The sequence below is a fragment of the Thalassophryne amazonica genome, chromosome 4 (assembly GCF_902500255.1).
Source record: "Thalassophryne amazonica chromosome 4, fThaAma1.1, whole genome shotgun sequence".
NCBI lineage: Eukaryota > Metazoa > Chordata > Actinopteri > Batrachoidiformes > Batrachoididae > Thalassophryne > Thalassophryne amazonica.
The window spans coordinates 109,326,730-109,347,537 of NC_047106.1; the positions used below are offsets into that span (position 1 = coordinate 109,326,730).

General features: G+C 40.5%; 1 protein-coding gene across 3 annotated transcripts in view; it reads right to left on the reverse strand.

Annotated features, from left to right (window-relative positions):
• Positions 1 to 4,861: 4,861 nt before the first annotated feature.
• The window catches only part of trpc4b (transient receptor potential cation channel, subfamily C, member 4b), a 78,461-nt gene continuing 62,514 nt past the window's right edge, over positions 4,862 to 20,808 (reverse strand). Inside the window, exons 6-11 of one of the 3 annotated variants that reach the window (XM_034168408.1) lie at positions 14,557 to 14,870; positions 14,251 to 14,446; positions 7,962 to 8,156; positions 7,728 to 7,769; positions 7,539 to 7,628; positions 4,862 to 7,453 (exon numbers count right to left, since the gene is read on the reverse strand). In XM_034168408.1, the coding sequence (XP_034024299.1) occupies positions 6,854 to 7,453; positions 7,539 to 7,628; positions 7,728 to 7,769; positions 7,962 to 8,156; positions 14,251 to 14,446; positions 14,557 to 14,870 (1,437 nt within the window). In that variant the 3' untranslated portion in view covers positions 4,862 to 6,853. Of the gene's footprint in view, positions 7,454 to 7,538; positions 7,629 to 7,727; positions 7,773 to 7,961; positions 8,157 to 14,250; positions 14,447 to 14,556; positions 14,871 to 20,808 lie in introns of all 3 variants that reach the window. The other 2 variants (XM_034168407.1, XM_034168409.1) reach the window with 2 other exon arrangements.

Sequence of the window (20,808 nt, forward strand, 5' to 3'; positions counted from 1 at the left end):
GGTAATGAGAATCAGCGGCGCACTAGTGTGAAACGTCCGTGTTTTTCCTCTGCGTTATGACATCACCGGCTTACGTTTACTGTAATACACCATATATATCATTGGAAATCCCTTTTTTTTTTTTTTTGGCAAATTAGGTTGCCAGATACCTACAACTGCATTATTGATGAAGAGAATAGATTATACATCTTGTTTGCAAAAACTTTTTTTTTTTTTTTTTGTTAGCTCCACAAGTATTTTTTTTTTTTGTTGTCTTGTTCTCTCAGGTGTAGGCCTATAGAATAGATTTGTGATTTTGGGTGCAATTTTGTTATTTAAGCTATTTGTTTGTTTGCCTACACACTTAATATTGTAAATAAAGTGTTAAATTATTCAGCATTATGTCGTCATATGTTATGTATTATGCTGTACTTGTGCGTCTAATGGTATGAGTGGGTTAGGGGGTGATGGTGGTGAGCAGGGGGGCGGGGGGGGTGTGGTGTGTGGTATTGTACCAAACCTACGCCCTTGATGTACAGTAAATGGATTGCATTTCAACAGAATTTTTCCATATGAAAGAAGATGGTTAAAGTGATTTACAATAATGCCCAGCGATTACCAAAGGTGCTAACCCACACACAGCAGTCACACTATAAAAAATGATCTCTGTCAATTTATAATGAACACTGGTATATTGAACACGATAGTTGTCAGCTTCATACTGCTAATCTACATTTCATTACATATTGTTAATTACTGTAAAAAAAAAGATTACAGTACTCACCCACTGTTAAATTTCAGTAAGCAGCTGTGGTTGCTAAACCAATTCTGTAAAAACAAAACAATGTAATGAGATTTCATTGGGCTTGTTCCATTTTCCTGTTGTGACATTGGCATTGCCACCACAGGATGTTCAGTTTGGATCTACATGTGGAGTGAATGTTGACGGGATATTGTGCTTGGGAGGCAGGGCACTAATTGTGCAAGCCATTACTGCACTGTGCAATGCACTAATGTCTATAGGTCAGCTAAACTTATGTTGTAGCCTGCTAATATTAACTGCTCAATTCTAAACAGGTATGATTTCAAAACACTTCATATTAACATACTTTGTTCATATACAATAAAAGTAACAGCTTTGATATCATCTGTTTAAAATTGAGTGGGCTACATCTTGTAGCGACAACAAATTTGTTAAGATGATCAAAATATTACTGTATTGACATTTGAATATGACATGCAATTCATTACGTTCGCTTCCTAGTGCACACAATTTGTGCACTTGCCTCCCAAACAGAATGTCCCTGGTTGGCATGTCCCAGTCTCCTTTCAGAGCTGGAGTTGTGTTTGAAAATCCAAATCATAATATCGATGATTCCTGTGGTGACCTTGAGCAAAATGGAAGAAGGCCAATGAAATTTTATTGAGCTGTTTTCCTTTATATATTTTACAGAATTATTCTGGCAACATCAGCTGCTGTACTGTGCTTACTGTAATTTAACAGTGGGACAGTATTTTAATGTTTTACAGTAATAAGCTGTTGTATGTTATAGTGAGCACATTGGAGAACAACAGCATAATCCTTTCAATAATCCTGCCAGTAGTTAACAGGAAAAGGTTTTACATTGTGTGTGTGTGTGTGTGTGTGTGTAAAATTTTGATTCTGTGCACCACCATGACAATGCAGTTGCAATTAAACAATCAAGATTGCAGCATAGACATTGAGGTTCAATTCAAAGACTTTGACCTAAATACCACTATTTTGAAATTACAGCTATTATGGCCTGATGGGTCTATGTACTTTTGTTGGATTTGACTGGAAGATGAAAATTCACACCACCATCACATTGTGTTTTGTTTCACTTTCATTGTGGTGTACAGTCCAAGTAGAAAGTATTTACAACACTTCATTTTTCCACATTTTATGTTGCAGCCTTATTGCAAAATGGATGAAATTCATTTTTTTTTTGTCAGTATTCTACACACTATACCCCATAATGACAATGTGAAAAATGTTTGTTTGTTTGTTTTTTAGATTTTTGCAAATCTATTAAAAAACTAAGAAATCAGATGTACATAAGTATCCACAGCCTTTGCCATGAAGCTCAAGATTGAACTCAGGTGCATCCTGTTTCCACTGATCATACTTGAGCTGTTTCTACAGTTTAATTGGAGTCCACCTGAGGTAAATTCAGGTGATTGGATGATTTGGTTGATTTGGAGTTTGATTGTTGAGAGTTGATTTGGAAAAAGATGTTTCTGCCAGGAGTGTGTAGGTCCTGATGGCAACTAATGAAGAGAAGGCGGGAACATGGGCAGTTTTAGGTTAGTGACAAAAGGAGGACATGGACGAGAAAATGAGGAGGTGGCAATTGTGTCTGCTAGCTGGACAAGATGATGCTGGAGGGCTGCACAGGGAGGTGGAATGGTTTCTCTTTTGCAGTTTATGAGAATGATAATGTCATGTTTAATGAGAGGAATTTGTGATGTTGCATATAGAGTAAATCTTTGCTGTGATATCTTTGGCCCGTGTAGGGTTTAACTTTGGCTTGTCTAAAAATTGTCTTAATTGGAGTCCATCCATCCATCCATCCATTTTCTTCTGCTTTATCCTTAGTCGGTTCGCGGGGGCAGCAGCTCAAGCAAAGCCACCCAGACCTCCCGATCCACACACACCTCCCCCGGCTCCTCCGGGGAACCCCAAGGCGTTCCCAAGCCAGCTGAGAGATGTAGTCCCTCCAGCGTGTCCTGGGTCTTCCCTGGGGCCTCCTCCCAATGGGACGTGCCCGGAACACCTCTCCAGCGAGGCGTCCAGGGGGCATCCGGAAAAGATGCCCGACCCACCTCAACTGACTCCTTTCAACATGGAGGAGCAGCGGCTCGACTCCGAGCTCCTCCCGAGTGACTGAGCTCCTCACCCTATTTCTAAGGGAGCACCCAGCCACCCTGCGGAGAAACCTCATCTCGGCCGCTTGTACTCGCGATCTCGTTATTTCGGTCATGAGCCAAATCTCATGACCATAGGTGAGGATCGGAACGTAGATCGATCGGTAAATCGAAAGCTTTGCCCCCCTACTCAGCTCTCTCTTCACCACGACGGTCCGATACAGCGACCGCATCACTGCAGATGCTGCACCGATCTGTCTATCGATCTCACGCTCCATCCGTCCCTCACTCGTGAACAAGACCCCGAGATACTTAAACTCCTCCACTTGAGGCAAGGACACTCCACCGACCTGAAGAGGGCAAAGCACCTTTTTCCGGTCGAGAACCATGGCCTCGGATTTGGAGGTGCTGATTTTCATCCCGGACGCTTCACACTCGGCTGCAAACCGCCCCAGTGCACGCTGAAGGTCCTGATTTTTGACGGTAAATTCGTTAATTAGACATGATTTGGAAAGACACACACCTGTCTACATATAAGGTCCCACAGTTGACAGTGCATGTCAGAGCACAAACCAAGCATGAACTTAAAGGAATTGTCTATAGACCTCCAAGACAGGATTGTCTCAAGGCAGAAATCTGGGGAAGGGTACAGAAATATTTCTGCTACTTTGAAGGTCCCAATGAGCACAGTGGCCTCCATCATCTGTAAATAAAAGAAGTTTGGATCCACCAGTTCTCTCATCTAAACTGAGCGATTTGGGGAGAAGGGCCTTAGTCAGGGAGGTGACAAAGAACCAGATGGTCACTCTGTCAGAGCTCCAGCATTCCTCTTTGGAGACAGGAGAACCTTCCAGAAGGACAACCATCTCTGCAGCAATCCACCAATCAGGCCTGTATGGTAAAGTAGCCAGATGGAAGCCACTCCTTAGTAAGAGGCACATGGCAGCCTGCCTAGAGTTTGCCAAAAGGCACCTGGAGGGGTCTCATACCATGAAAAACAAAATCCTCTGGTCTGATGAGACAAAGATTGAACTCCTTGGTGTGAATGGCAGACATCATTTTGGAGGAAACCAGGCACCATCCCTACAGTGAATAATGGTGGCAATATCATGCTGTGAAGAGGTTTTTCAGCGGCAGCAACTGGGAGACTAGTCAGGATTGAGGGAAAGATGAATGCAGCAATGTACAGAGACATCCTGGATGAAAACCTCCCCCAGAGCGCTCTTGACCTCAGACTGGGGTGATGGTTCATCTTTCAGCAGGACAATGACCCTAAGCACACAGAGAAGATATCAAAGGAGTGGCTTCCGGACAACTCTGTGAATATCCTTGTGTGGCCTGAATACCTGAATAGACCTGAATACCAGACCTGAATACCATTGAACATGTCTGGAGAGATCTGAAAATGGCTGTGCACTGACGCTCCCCATCCAACCTGATGGAGCTTAAATGGTGCTGCAAAGACGAATGGGCAAAAATGCTCAAATTTAGCTGTGCCATGCTTGTGGCATCATATTCAAGGTGATTTAAGGCTATAATTGCTGCCAAAGGTGCATCAACAAAGTATTGAGCAAAGGCTGGGAATACCTACGTATATGCTTATGATTTTTAGTTTTTTTTTTTATTTTTTATAAATTTTCAAAAAAATTCAGTAAACATTTTCATGTTGTCATTATGGGGTGTTGTGGAAAAAAAATTAAGCGCTTTGAATATTTTCCGGATGGGATGTACATTAATTTACAAAAATTGTCACCATCCAACTACCTATGGATCTGACTGTAGGAAACGTTTGGCTTTCAGCATGTTACTCAAGGACACTCCAAAATACAGAGGGCACAAGGTAACAAACCAGCAGCCCTTTGGCTTATGGACAGTGTGCTCTACCACCTCAGTAAGAGAACGTTTCTTTCTCCATTTTTACAGTTACAAGTTTAATGGAAATAAATTTTCAAAATCATGCATATTGATGAATGTTAAAAGAAATATTGCTTTTTAAAATCTGCATCCCCTTTAATTCAGTCATTTATTCACAAGTCGAAACACATCACAAAAGGGCACTTAAGCAAGATTACAGCAGCTTATACAAATTCTACTCCATTGTGGTGTTATAGAGAAATATAAATTCAGCATCAAAGCCCCATTAGCAGAAGTGAGTGAATGTCCCACTGTCGCTCAATAGATCCTGAATCTGACAGTTCAAAAGTGATGGTCAAAAGAGCTGCCATTTCAATGAGAGTGGAGAGATACAAAGTTATTAAGTCATCTGGACACGATCTCAGTTCTGTTAAGACCTCAGTCTCATCTCTGTCAACACATTGCAAATCTTTGGCAAGTTGATCGCACATTAACAAAGAATGCTTGTATTACTAGCCCTCCCGCTATGAATTTACCCTCACCACATCCAAACATCACTCATCCTTAACACAGTTTCCTTTGACAGCTGACCCCAACCTGTTCAAAATGTTTGCACCTGTGCTACAAAGTGCATCACTAGACCTACAGAGAGAGAAACTTCACCTATCCCTTTATAGACCCTATGTATGGCGACGAAGCATCAGTGTTTGAGAGACTGTGACTAGCTAAACGAAGAGTTGATTTGATTTAGTGGCCGATGCACGTTCAGGTTTTCATTAATATTTTTTACAATATAACCAATTGATGTCTGTTATTTGTAGTTTGGTGAAACAATGTTCCTAGCTGAGGCCCAACTGTCGAACCTTGGCAGAGGTGTACATATTAAGAGTAGCACATGATTAAGTAGCTATTTCTCATAGTTATGATAGATCATAATTATGATTTATTATCTCATATTGTGACTCAGAATGCCATAAATATGAGACAACACGTCTTAAAAATGTGAATTGAGATGGTGTAATTGAACATCCACAGAATTAACTTAAATGACTCTTTCCATGATTCCCTGAGATTTAAGTCAGTAATTTGGTTATTCCTCACTGACCACTATTTTTCATATGAATGTATGCACAGAGATGTAAGCTCACTAGCACGATTATATGATTAGAGATGGAATGCTTGGTAGTTGAGGCAGAATATGCAATATTTACTGGTTACTGATAGGAAATGGTTTAGAGGACCCACCCATTGAGTCTGTGACCAATTTTCCAGGAGTGAGTTTTGAATACAGATTCTTGGACATTGGTCCAAAAAATGAGATTTTAGCTGAGGTAATTTTTTTGAAAAATGTGAGCTAACGCCATTTGCGGACAATAAACAGAATGGCAGCCAAAATCAATATTATGGCATATTTTCACTTCTATGTGACCTAGAACATTAATTATGGTGTCTAAATCTATGTTTTCGGGGTCAAGGAATTCAAATATGACCATAAAATTGACATATTTGTTACCTAAAGGTCGCTGTTGAATGTGTTAGACTATGGACTTTTCATGGTAATATATATGTTGAATACGTAACAGTATTTCCAGTCCATTTAAATGACAAGAAAAGTCACATTTCACAATGAAAATAATGCATTGAAACTTAATTTTACAGGAATGCCAATATCAGGCATATATGAAACTGTGAGGCTGATATTCTTACATAGTGAGGACATGTTGAGTGTATCATACAGTAACTACAGTAAGTCGATCATCAAAATATCAATTTCTTTACAACACATCTGAACAAAATAGTAGCCACAGTTTTACAATATCAAGTTTCTTATTTGGGTTAATTTTTTTTTAAAGTTCTTCGAGGTGTTTTTCGCATGGACCTCGATAATGCGCGGCCCATACTGTCAACACTTCTGCTGGATATTTTCCCGTACAGACCTCGCACATGGTTAATAATCCTTTTAATATTTATTTTGGCCGCCATTGTGTTTATCACCCCCTGGTGGAGTTCGCCCACACTTACAAAAATAAAATAAAATTTTCCCCGGCTAAAATCTTGGGCATGGACTAAGTGGGTGGGTCCTCCACTAAAATGAACAGCTAGATTGATATTAGTATACATTTCAAGCTCCATTCTAATGTGAATGACATCTCTGGTGTGCAGACACATTTACACTTTCATGTTTTTGGTTGTTTTTGTTTTTGTGGAGATTTTTTGGCCCATTGGTGACCTCATCAGTATGATCTTTGCATGACTGTTCAGTCTCTTGGTTGTCTTTCTCCACCCCCTGAATGATCACCATGATCACCTCCTCATGCTTAATTTGTTCTTGGATTTGCCCCCCAGACACCTCTTCTGGTAATGGCTTTATCTCATCACATTTCAGTGAGTATCTACTGGCTCTCTGTCGGAGCCCGCCACCCGAGTTGTCTGTAGAGAGCGTGCGCTTAATGTTTCCTGTCTGGGATGGGATTACGCAACTGTTGGTTCGTCTGTTGGAACTCTCAGAGCTGGTGGAGTCAGTGGTGCTGCTCTGCAGGACAGAACTGGCTGCTTCTAAGTGGTTCAACGTTTGATGCAGCTCACCAGCGTTGTATTTTGGAGAATATATGAAGGAGTTCCCAGGATAAGCCAAGGGGGAGGTAGCAATTTTTCCTGCTAGGGAACCTTGAGCTTTACTCTTCATCATTCCTAGGACTTCATAACGGAAGCTGGAGATGTCCTGCTTAAGCTCCTGTCAGATGGAGAGAACCAGGTATAAATTTAACACCAGAAAATGGAAATGAATGACAGTTATTCAAACTATCAATATGTATTACCTTGAAATTCTCCTCTGTCAACCCTTCCCCTGTTTTACCGTCTCTGATCATTGCAGCCACATACCTCTTTACTAGGTTCTTCAGTACCTCCTGATGATACAGAGAACATTTAAGGCAAAATGGCATACCATTAAAAATAAATGAAGGCAACCATACATAATAATATATGTTATGGAATAAATCCAGCACCTGATATTCGCGGTTTAATCTCACATTTTCAGCTGCACGCATCTGCTATTAAAAAATGTAAATTAATAGGTTACTTGTAATAGGTGGTGTATTGTTTGTTTTTTAAGTGGACTTTGCTAGAAGGAGGCTTTGAGTTATTTTATCTTCATGTCTAAACAATTTCTTGGGAGAACAGGCAGTTTGAGGCAATATGAGAGATATGGACCATTAGAGTTATCACAAAGAAACACTTACCCCCAAAGTTTCAAAGGTTTCAAGCTTTTTTACACTTGGGTTCTTCAACAAATGCTTCTTTATCCACTCAGTGAGATAATAAACTGACTTTGGACTGGGTATAATATTGAATGGAGATGGCAATGTTCCACCTTCTTCAAAATAGCTCATCCATAATTTTGTTCTTGCAAATTTCCATTCTATATCTGCATGATCCTGAAAAGAGTAACAGGTCATCAGAATATTTGGCAAAAGAACACAAGACAAATCTGCATAGTAAAATTACAACCCCAATAGTGCAAAGCATTTGATCGAAGTACAGGGTGTCCCAAAAAATAGAACCCATAAAAATTGTAATAAATCCTACAAAGTTTGTGTACGATCAGGTATCTTGGTTGGTTTGCATTAAAGTCATGTTCTTTCAAAATTATGCTCCAAATAGTATGATTTGTTGGTGAAATAGGCCTCCAGGCAAAATGTCTTTTCCTTGGTTGACCAAGACATGTTGGGGAAGACGAGTGGAACAATTGTTCCTCTCAATCTTATTCACATTTATTTGCTGGAAGTGAGCATGACTGTTCATTGTATTTTATCCGGAACCCACAATGAAGAAAAGCTCAAAATAGTAACATCATGATCGCTTGTTTAAAGAATGCTTTAAGTATGACGACTCAGTTTTACAACCCCTGGCAAAAATTATGGAATCACCGGCCTCAGAGGATGTTCATTCAGTTGTTTAATTTTGCAGAAAAAAAGCAGATCACAGACATGACACAAAACTAAAGTCATTTCAAATGGCAACTTTCTGGCTTTAAGAAACACTATAAGAAATCAAGAAAAAAAGATTGTGGCAGTCAGTAACGGTTACTTTTTTAGACCAAACAGAGGAAAAAAATATGGAATCACTCAATTCTGAGGAAAAAATTATGGAATCACCCTGTAAATTTTCATCCCAAAAACTAACACCTGCATCATATCAGATCTGCTCGTTAGTCTGCATCTAAAAAGGAGTGAACACACCTTGGAGAGCTGTTGCACCAAGTGGACTGACATGAATCATGGCTCCAACACGAGAGATGTCAATTGAAACAAAGGAGAGGATTATCAAACTCTTAAAAGAGAGTAAATCATCATGCAATGTTGCAAAAGATGTTGGTTGTTCACAGTCAGCTGTGTCTAAACTCTGGACCAAATACAAACAACATGGGAAGGTTGTTAAAGGCAAACATACTGGTAGACCAAGGAAGACATCAAAGTGTTAAGACAGAAAACTTAAACAATATGTCTCAAAAATCAAAAAATGTACAACAAAACAAATGAGGAACGAATGGGAGGAAACTGGAGTCAACGTCTGTGACCGAACTGTAAGAAACCGCCTAAAGGAAATGGGATTTACATACAGAAAAGCTAAACGAAAGGCATCATTAACACCTAAACAGAAAAAAACAAGGTTGCAATGGGCTAAGGAAAAGCAATTGTGGACTGTGGATGACTGGATGAAAGTCATATTCAGTGATGAATCTCGAATCTGCATTGGGCAAGGTGATGATGCTGGAACTTTTGTTTGGTGCCGTTCCAATGAGATTTATAAAGATGACTGCCTGAAGAGAACATGTACATTTCCACAGTCATTGATGATATGGGGCTGCATGTCAGGTAAAGGCACTGGGGAGATGGCTGTCATTACATCATCAATAAATGCACAAGTTTATGTTGATATTTTGGACAATTGAAAGGATGTTTGGGGATGATGAAATCATTTTTCAAGATGATAATGCATCTTGCCATAGAGCAAAAACTGCAAAAACATTCCTTGCAAAAAGACACATAGGGTCAATGTCATGGCATAGGGTCAATGTCAATGAGCAGATCTGATTTGATGCAGGTGTTAGTTTTGGGGATGAAAATTTACAGGGTGATTCCATCATTTTTTCCTCAGAACTGAGTGATTCCATATTTTTTTCCTCTGCTTGGTCTAAAAAAGTAACCGTTACTGACTGCCACAATCTTTTTTTCTTGATTTCTTATAGTGTTTCTTAAAGCCAGAAAGTTGCCATTTGAAATGACTTTAGTTTTGTGTCATGTCTGTGATCTGCTTTTTTTCTACAAAATTAAACAACTGAATGAACATCCTCTGAGGCCGGTGATTCCATAATTTTTGCCAGGGGTTGTAAATGCATGCTGAAAGTAATCAAGCCCTGTTAGAAAGTTTCCACCTCATTTTTTTTAACGAAAAGGCAGTTTAATGGTGTGTTACTCATTTCAAGCGTAAAGAATTGTTTTGATTGTAAATCATAATTTTTTTTTCCCCATGTATAAGTCACACTGGGACCTCTCAGACTAGTAAAAAAAAAACACGACTTATACCAGGGGTGGGCAATTAATTTTTACAAGGGGCCACATAGGGAACCTGAATTATGTCCGAGGGCCACACCATCGATAACTCAGCTGTCTCCCATTACAAATTTTACAAAAATATTCCTATTTAATAGCTTTTATAGGTAATTTTTATTATTGTAATAATCAGGGTTGGGTAGGATTACTTTGAAATGTAATCCAAAAGTAATCAGATTACAAGTAATCCAAATGTATGTATGTACATACATACATACATGTAATCCATATGTACGAGCTTGTATTCTTTCAAAGTAATCTTACCCAACCTTGGTAATAATATGTAAATATTTAAATATACCTAAATAAACCTCTCTAATGATTTGCAACACCCAAGCTTGACATTGTTAATATATGTAATAATAATCACAGACCTCATGAGGGTCGGACAGAGACATGCAAAGGGCTGCATGTGGCCCCCGGGCCGCAGTTTGCCCAGGTCTGACTTATATGGTAGAAAACAACTAAAAATTTAACTTCACATTAATAATTAATTAATGAGGAGGTGCTGGTCTCCCAGGGTTCTTCAACTCCAGTCCTCAAGGGCTGGTGTCCTGCAACTTTTTATGTGTCACTGCTTCAATATACCTGAGTTAGTTAATGAGGTCATTAGCAGCACTCTGGAGAACTTGGCTGCATACTGAAGAGGTAATTTAGCCATTTGATACAGGTGTGTTGGACCAGGGACACATCTAAAAGGTGCAGGACACCGGCCCTCGAGGACTGGAGTTGAATACCCCATGGTAAAACATTGGGCTTGAGACCAGAGGATCCTCTGTTCAAACCCCAGCCTGACCGGAAAATCACTAAGGGCCCTTGGGCAAGGTCCTTAATCCCCAAGTTGCTCCCAGTGTATAGTGAGGGCCTTGCATGGCAGCACCCTGACAACAGTGTGCGAGTGTGTTTGTGTGAATGTGAGGCATAATTGTAAAGCGCTTTGAGCGTCCAATGCAGATGGAAAAGCGCTATATTAATGCAGTCTATTTAACATTCACATTAATAACAGTTTCAGCTTCTGCACAAAAATGACAAAAAACTGAAATAAAACCAGTTATAATTAATCATATGACAACAAAGGGGAGGTTCATTTTCTTTTTTTGATTTACAAGATTCAGTTGAATCAGACTCTCTAATATAAGCAGGTAGCCCATTCCACAATGTAGGAGCATGGTAAGCTAAGGCTCTGCATCCTCCCAATTTGTTATCTTCGGAACATAGAGTAAATGTGCACCCAAAGACCATAGTGAATGTGATAGTACATAAAGCGTCACTAGTTCAGCAAGATAAGCAGATGCTACCATCTAGAGGCATCTTGTAATAATGCATTCCAAAAATCAAGTCTAGAGGACACAAAACATTGAGCAATGTCTCAACATCAGCCACTGGAAAAATGGTCTAATCATTACAAATTTATATTTCAATTCAATTAAATTTTCAATTTAATTTTATATGGCACCAAATCACAACAAAGGTCACTCAAGGCACGTCACACAAGCAAGGTCTAACCTTACCAACCCCTAGAATAAGCACACAGGTGACAGTAGTAAGGAAAAACTCCCTCTGATGATACTGAGGAAGAAATCTCAAGCAGACCAGACTGAGAGGGGTGACCCACTGCTTAGCCCAGTGGTATCCAAAGTATTCCAGAAAGGGCCAAGAGGGTGCAGGTTTTCTTTGTAGCCACTGAGTCCAGCAGGTGATTTCACTGATTAACATCACTTTGAGCAGATGGGATGAATTCATCAGTAAAACCATCTGCTGGAGTCAGTGGCTAATGCAGGTGGCACTGCATTAAAAACTGGCGTCCTGTCGAGATGAGGTCAATGTCGAGATGAGGTGCGTCGCGCTACTGCGCATGCATGCGCACATCGCTCTACCCCGGACTTGAAGACATCACCCGTCGAGATGAGGTGACTCGCGCAACTGCACATGTGGAGATGATGTAACTTACTCGAAGTGCAACTGCGCATGTGCATTTTTTTGTTTGTTTTTCCATCAAAGTTTTTTATTAATTGTAGTATTCAGTGTATTTATAGCCTAGTAAGTAAAACGTTTTCTGTATTTTACGTTAGGAGCATAAATGTATGTATATGTATATTTTGCCTGTCGAAATAAGCTAACTCCAGGTTAAAAATACTTATTGTTTTATAGTGAGTAGATTTTATACATTACTACGTTTGGATGAACAATTTATACATTTACTTGCGCATCTAAATAAGCGAACTTCATCAAGTAATTTTTTTCAGTGTACACATATGCAGTTACGCGAGGAACCTCATCTCGACGACGCACCTCATCTAGACAGACTTATCTGTCAAGTGGAGGTGCCATGCACCTCATCTTGACGACGCACCTCATCTCGACAGAACACCGGCATCATTGTGTAAAGGATCTTACCGTGTGGGCTCAGGAACCCTTCAGAAAACCACTGTCAGTTAACACAGTTCGTCGCTACATCTACAAGTGCAAGTTAAAACTCTACCATGCAAAGCGAAAGCCATACATCAACAACATCCAGAAACACCACCGCCTTCTCTGGGCCTGAGCTCATTTGAAATGGACAGATGCAAAGTGGAAAAGTGTGCTGTGGTCTGATGAGTCCACATTTGAAATTGTTTTTGGAAATCACACATCCTGTTCTACGGACAAAAGGGGGAAAAGACCATCCAGATTGTTACCAGTGCAAAGTTCAAAGCCAGCATCTGTGATGGTATGGGGATGTGTTGGTGCCCATGGGCAACTTACACATCTGTGATGGCACCATCAATGCTGAAAGGTACATCTGGGTTTTGGAGCAACACATGCTGCCATCCAAGCTGCCGTCTTTTTCAGGGATGTCCCTGCTTTTTTCAGCAAGACAATGCCAAGCCACATTCTGCACGTTACAACAGCATGGCTTCGTAGTAAAAGAGTGTGGGTACTAGACGGGCCTGCCTGCAGTCCAGACCTGTCACCCATTGAAAATGTGTGGCACATTATGAAGCGCAAAATACGACAACGGAGACCCCGGACTACTGAACAACTGAAATCGTACATCAAGCAAGAATGGGAAAGAATTCCACCTAGAAAGCTTCAACAATTGGTGTCCTCAGTTCCCAAATGCTTATTGAGTGTTGTTAGAAGGAAAGGTGATGTAACACAGTGGTAAACTGCACTGTTTCAGCTTTTTTGAAATGTGTTGCAGGCATCCATTTCAAAATGAGCAAATATTTGCACAAAAACAATAACGTTTGTCAGCTTGAACATTAAATATCTTGTGTTTGTGGTGTATTTAATTGAATATAGGTTGAAAAGAATTTGCAAATTATTGCATTCTGTTTTAATTTACATTTTACACAACATCCCAACTTCATTGGAATTGGGGTTGTATACTCAGATACTGCATTAAGTCTGCCGCCATCTATTTGGCTAAACAAGCCAAGACAGATCATCAGTAAAATGCCAAATAAAAGGAAACAATTTAACAGCTTTGTGGTCATGTCTGGCTCATTGGGGTAGATTTCATTGGATTCCTTCCTCCTTAAAATGTCGGTTTAGACACCAAGATCATTACAAAATTGAGAAAAATCAGTTTTGCGGGCAGCCTTTTTTAAAATCCAAGATGGCAACCAACATAGATGTCTCTCAAGGTGGTTCAACATCTGAAAATGTTATTTTGGGCCCCAAAATATAATGTGGAAAATTTCATGCTTTTATGAATTTGTGCATAATTATTCTGCTATCTGCTCTACTAACTGGACCATTGGCACTGCTTGAAAGCAGCCATTTATCTATATTCACAAAGCCAATAAAATGAATATACTAGAGTGTGAATGCGAAGCACTCTGTTTTGCTTTTTTTTTTTTTTTTTTAAACTTGTCTATTTGATCAAGTTTTGTAATATTGGGGTTGTAAATGAAGCAGTGACACCACTCACAGCGATGTGCTGGTAGGAGTTGTTCATCATTGCAATTAACATGTTCAGAAGAACGACTAGAGAGATGATATTATATGTGCCAAACATGGTACTTCCCACAAACTCTGTGAACTCATGTGTCTCATTTACGTTAGTCACATGGAGGGCTACAAGGCCAAATATGGCCCAAAACAATGACTGCAGTGTCTCAAACAGCCTAAAAAACAAAGTGATGAAATTCATTAAATTTATGTCCCACTAAACAACAAATTTCTTATTAATGGTGCATAGTTATTTATTGGGGATAATTTTAAAACTTCTACTTACGTTGAGAAGGCGTTATTCTGCTGGACACAGCGGATACCCTTGCATTTACCAACCTGATCTGTCTCATAGTAAAAGTAGAGCTGGTTGAGTCCATTAGCAAAGGCTAACAGCACCAGACAGTAGATGAAGAGGAACTTGAGGATGTCCAGCAGCATGCGTCCCAGTGATATCTGTAAGGGTCCAAGGTGTGAGTTGGCAGTGAAAAGGCTGATGAGGCGCAAAGAACTGAAGATGTTGGCTATAGCGAACAAAGCCTCTGCCACCAAAGTTGGGTGCCACATTTCCCAGCTCTCTCTGGGTTTGGTGCCTTTGTACTGTTTGAGAGAAGGAGAACATTCAGGAAGTGAAAGATTTGCATCTTCACTGGTGGGTTTATGTGTGTTTTATACCATTATCTGTATTATTGGTTATTTGATCAGTCATTCAATAACAAAAGCCATCTATCCATTCATACAGTATTTTGGCTGATTTCCAACCTCAAATCACATTTATCCACACAGTTGTAGCCCTCTATTCAATGTGTTTGCACTCAATACTGGCTTCTAGTACTCCAATCTATTCTTTATTTACCGGTAACTGAAGCTCCAGAATGGTTGTTTCCTGTCTGCTCAGCACTGTTTTGGTAAAACTGGGAATTCACAATCTTGGGAGACTCATGGATGCCCCCAGACTTCTTTGAAAGCTGTTTAAAGGAGGATATCAAATTGTTGTGATGGTTAACTAAGGCAAATCAGTTAAAAAGCTTAACTGATTTGCCATGTAGGCTACTTAGGGTTGTATCTCACTGGACTGTGACTGTTGGCAAGTAGTTGCAGATACAAAATCTTGACAAAACAGGTGAATTAGCAACACTTTTACAGTTGGAATCTCACTCAATTGATACTCATGACACATGTCGCCCAAATGTCACACAGACTGGCGCCAAAAATAGAGCCAAAAATCGTGAGTAGTCCACATACATAGTGCCAAATGCTGCATAGCACTTTTGAGAATGTAGAGCACTATTAGCATGGCCATTGCAGGTGCAAGGATTTGCTCATGAATGCCACGCAGCTGAAATGACAGCACAATTTGCACATAAAGTGCTCAGGATGGCTGTGGAGTGCTGATATACATGGTCTATTAGATAATAAACGACCCTTTTATTTTTTTTTAACTATATGGATTTGAATGACGTGCGATTACACCAATCATGCTTGAACCCTCGTGCGCATGCGTGAGTTTTTTCACGAGTGTCGGTGACGTCATTTCCCTGTGGGCAGGCCTTGAGTGAGATGTGGTCCCGCCCTCTCGGCTGACTTCCTTTGTTTCACATGCTGCCCGAGACGGCGCATGTTGCTTTATCAAAATGTTTTCAAAACTGTAAGGCACAACTGAGTGGACACCATTCGAGAAATTCAGCTGGTTTTCGGTAAAACTTTTGGTCTGGTAGAGTCGCCGTAAGGACGGCCCATGGCGCCTGGCGGCAATCTGCGCTACGAGGCGGCAGCGTCTCACCGTTTCAAGTTGAAAACTTCCACATTTCAGGCTCTGTTGATCCAGAAAGTCGTGAGAGAGCAGAGAACTTTCAGAAGTCGGCATGAGGAGTTTATGCGGACATTCCATTGTTAACAGACATTTTGTAATGAAAGAACATGCGGGCAGAGTCGCATGTCGGGCCGGACCCAACTGCGGGCCCAAGCTGTTAAACAATTTCTCAGTTACTCACTTGTTGAAAGCCATCAAAAGCCGCCTGAATTTTACAAATGGTTTTCAACACGGAGGTGTTTTTCCTGTCTTGGCGCACACAGATTTGCCGAGTCGTCACAGAAACGACTCGGCGAATTTGCACGCACGTCTTTCATTAAAAAATGTCCTTAAACAGTGGAATGTCCGCATAAAGTCCTCATGCCGTCCTCTTCTGAATCTTCTCTGTTCTCTCACGACGTCCTGGGTGAATTAAGCCTTAAATTAGGATGTTTTCAGGTCGAAACAGGCCAACGACGGCGCCTGGAAGCGCTGCAGGATGTCCCGCTCCATGGGAAGTCCTTACACCGACAGAAACACCCCATAATCTCTCATCAGCCGTTAAACTTTTCACCGAAAACCAGCTGAATTTCTCGAATAGTGTCCACTCGGATATTCCTCACAGGTCCAGGAAAAATTTTCTCTGACCCATTTTTTCTCTGAGCCTTTTTCTCTGAAAAAGTCTCTGAGCCATTCCTAAACAATGAAAAAATCAACGAGAGGGTGGACGACTCCTCACTCAAAGACTGCCCACAGGCGAATGACGTAACCGACAGGCGTGAAAAAACTCTTGCATGCCCACGAGGGTTCAAGCATGTCTGATGTAATCACACGTGATTCAAATCCATATGGTTTTTGAAAAAAATAGTAAGGTCGGATACTTTTCTAATAGACCTCGTATTGTTATTACGTGTGTCTGTAGGCACAGAAGACAAAGCACTGTAAATAATAAAATAAAATACATAAATAAATAAACTCAGGAACAAAAGTGTGGACAGTGCACTCATCAACTTGCAGAATGATGTCTAGGAGATGCGTCTCGTCAATATTTTTGTCCCTGCTGGCTCTACTGTCCTCTCTTCCCAGTAATGACTAGTTTACAGTCCTCTGTTGGCCAGCCTCCTCGACGCACGCACGGCTCCCAGATCCTCTGGAAGCCTCCTCAATGTGTTGGAACGGCCACCTCACCACGAATTGCAGAGGATAACACAATATAGCATGAAACTTAAATCTACTGAATGGCATGGCTCCAGTGGCACCGGACAGGATTTGTCCAGCCTGCATGAATGCATTACCGGGCCAATGCATAAAACATACTTCCAATGAATGACACAGCTCCTCCACTGCAAGACAAGACTCCTTCAGCATGCATGGCCAGGCTGGCAGAGAACTCACTCTGTCACTTCCAGAAGTGACAGAGTGTTCTTCGAACATGTAAAAGGAAAAGTGTGTCACAAGTTGTCTCACATGCTGTGGACGCTCTGAGTCATTGAGACTACATTCAGAAGCATTTGTGATGGTCGTATGACAATTTGGCGAGGAACTTTGTTACGCTAATTTTCAAACTCTTCAAAAGTAAAGTGACACATGAACAATGCCCTGTGACTCACGTGAGGGATGACTAACCCCCACAAAAGTGAGGCGATATCCTTCATGAATGCTAGTCACAACTTGTCGCGGCCCAGTGACATACTAGTCTTAGGAGATTAGAAAACCCTCCCATTCATTATTTGGAATCTTTAAACAGCATAACCAAAGATACTAAAGGTGAACTGTAACTGAAGCAACAATGGCGTAAATGGCCACCAGGACTCTGCGACTATCAACAAGTCTTCACAAGCAGCTTAAATGGCCTATCTGTCTTTATTAGTGTTGTGGTCACTGTGCATATTAAAAGATGCCAACGTGATCCAGCAAAGAAGGTTTACTGGTCCTTACCTGTATCTGCCAGCACCCAAAATTTCAAAGCTGAATATGCAGTAGTCTTTACAGTTATTTGCAAGCTGCTAATCATTTAATTCAACTAACTTTAGGGCCCCTTCACACATAACACTATTGAAGCCGACTAGCGCACGAAGCAGGAATTGCATGCCATTCGTGAAAAATCGGTGTTGCCTCGTACACCTGTTGCTACATCTTTTCGCACACACCAGCGGCTGAAAGACAGAGTGCCCTGTGAGAGCCCATTCGATCCCTTTCACGGCAGGTGTTGGCCAAATTCCAGGTGACACACACGAACATTCAACACCGCTCGCTTGGCACTTAGAAAATGTGTGGCCATTCTCACTATTGGCATGGCAACAGTGAGCAGACAATCAGTTTCGAGCTAGATGTGAAATTTGTCTAAGTGCCCCCACAAGTGTGGCATTGCAAAAAGCCACACACATGGCTTGCATGTGTATCGCACGTGTACGCCTGTCGCACCTCCCTGCTCCCACCAAAACACATGTGGCATACGTGTGTCTCCCCCGCGCTTTCCCGAACACATGTGGCGTGCTGGGGGAGCACACTTAAATGGTAAATGGACTGCATTTATATAGCGCTTTTCCATCTGCATCAGATGCTTAACACTCAAAAATCCAGCCTTTTCTCCCACCTCCTATTCTGACCGGAGGGTGCCAAATGGCACTGCTGGGGTAATTTAAAACTCATTAGGCCACCTTTTCTTACGTACCTGTTCTTATGTTCCATATGTAAGTGCAGCCATTAAATCGGAATGTGCCAGTACCAGAGTGACCAGCAGTTTGAGCTTTCTGCTCAAGCTTGCATTCTGACTTTGAGAAAGTCAGAAAAGTCCCTGTTATGCATGCATACAGTAGTGTTCAGAATAATAGTAGTGCTATGTGACTAAAAAGATTAATCCATGTTTTGAGTATATTTCTTATTGTTACATGGGAAACAAGGTACCAGTAGATTCAGTAGATTCTCACAAATCCAGCAAGACCAAGCATTCATGATATGCACACTCTTAAGACTATGAAATTGGGCTATTAGTAAAAAGTAGAAAAGGGGGTGTTCACAATAATAGTAGCATCTGCTGTTGATGCTACAAACTCAAAACTATTATGTTCAAACTGCTTTTTTAGCAAACCCGTGAATCAATAACTACTATTTAGTTGTATAACCACAGTTTTTCATGATTTCTTCACATCTGCAAGTTAATTTTGTTGGTTTGGAACCAAGATTTTGCTTGGTTACTAGTGTGCTTGGGGTCATTGTCTTGTTGAAACACCCATTTCAAGGGCATGTCCTCTTCAGCATAAGGCAACATGACGTCTTCAAGTATTTTGACATATCCAAACTGATCCATGATACCTGGTATGCGATATATAGGCCCAACACCATAGTAGGAGAAACATGCCCATATCATGATGCTTGCACCACCAAGCTTCACTGTCTTCACTGTAAACTGTGGCTTGAATTCAGAGTTTGGGGGTCTTCTCACAAACTGTCTGCGGCCCTTGGACCCATAAAGAACAATTTTACTCTCATCAGTCCACAAAATATTCCTCCATTTCTCTTTAGGCCAGTTGATGTGTTCTTTGGCAAATTGTAACCTCTTCTACACGTCTTTTATTTAACAGAGGGTGAGCCTTTGCCATTCTGGTTATTCTTCTATCCATTTTGATGGTTGTTTTCCATTTTCTTCCATGCGTCTCTGGTTTTTTGTCCATTTTAAAGCATCGGAAATCATTGTAGATGAACATCCTATAATTTTTTTGAACCTGCGTATAAGTTTTCCCCTCCCCAATCAACTTTTAAATCAAACTATGCTGTTCTTCTGAACAATGTCTTGAATGTCCCATTTTCCTCAGGCTTTCAAAGAAATAAGCATGTTCAACAGGTGCTGGCTTCATCCTTAAATAGGGGACACCTGATTCACACCTCTTTGTTCCACAAAATTGATGAACTCATTGACTGAATGCCACACTACTATGATTGTGAACACTCCCTTTTCTACTTTTTTTTAATAATAGCCCAATTTCATAGCCTTAAGAGTGTGCATATCATGTATCTGGTCTTGTTGGATTTGTGAGAAAATACTGCATCTGCTGGTACCTTGTTTCCCATGTAACAATAAGAAATATACTCAAAACCTGGATTAATCTTTTTAGTCACATAGCACTATTATTATTCTGAACACTACTGTACAAATAATGGTAAACATAAAGGTGAGAACATGTTTTCGTAAATAAACACACACATCTGATAAATATTTATATTGTATACTGTGAGAATGTTCAGTTTTTTTAAAAAGTGGTGCAGAAGCTTCTGTTGATTAGGGAGAAGGACAGAAATACCAAAGTGCTTTACAGTAAAAAAGAAGACAGCTTTTACAGATGGGTAGATGAACATAAGCCCATGTCAGCTTGCGCTGCTCAAACTCTATACTAGAGTTTCAACTGAAGGAAATGAAATTTATCCCATGTATCCCATGTCAAATTTTTAGGCATTGTCGTGGATGAGAATTTGAACCAGAAACACATTAATTTTATCCACAAAAAACAGTAAGATCATTTGGAATCATCAGCAAACTCAGACATTTTGTATATAAGGCTTGTCCATTGACCCTGTATTATTCTTTGATTTATCCATATTTGATTTACGGTAACATAATTTGGGCAAACACATACCCGTCCAACCTCCTTAAAATTTACACTGCTGAAATGTTTTTTTAAGACTGGCAACTTTTTCTAATTCAACAGAAGCTTCTGCACCACTTTTTAAAAAACTGAACATTCTCAC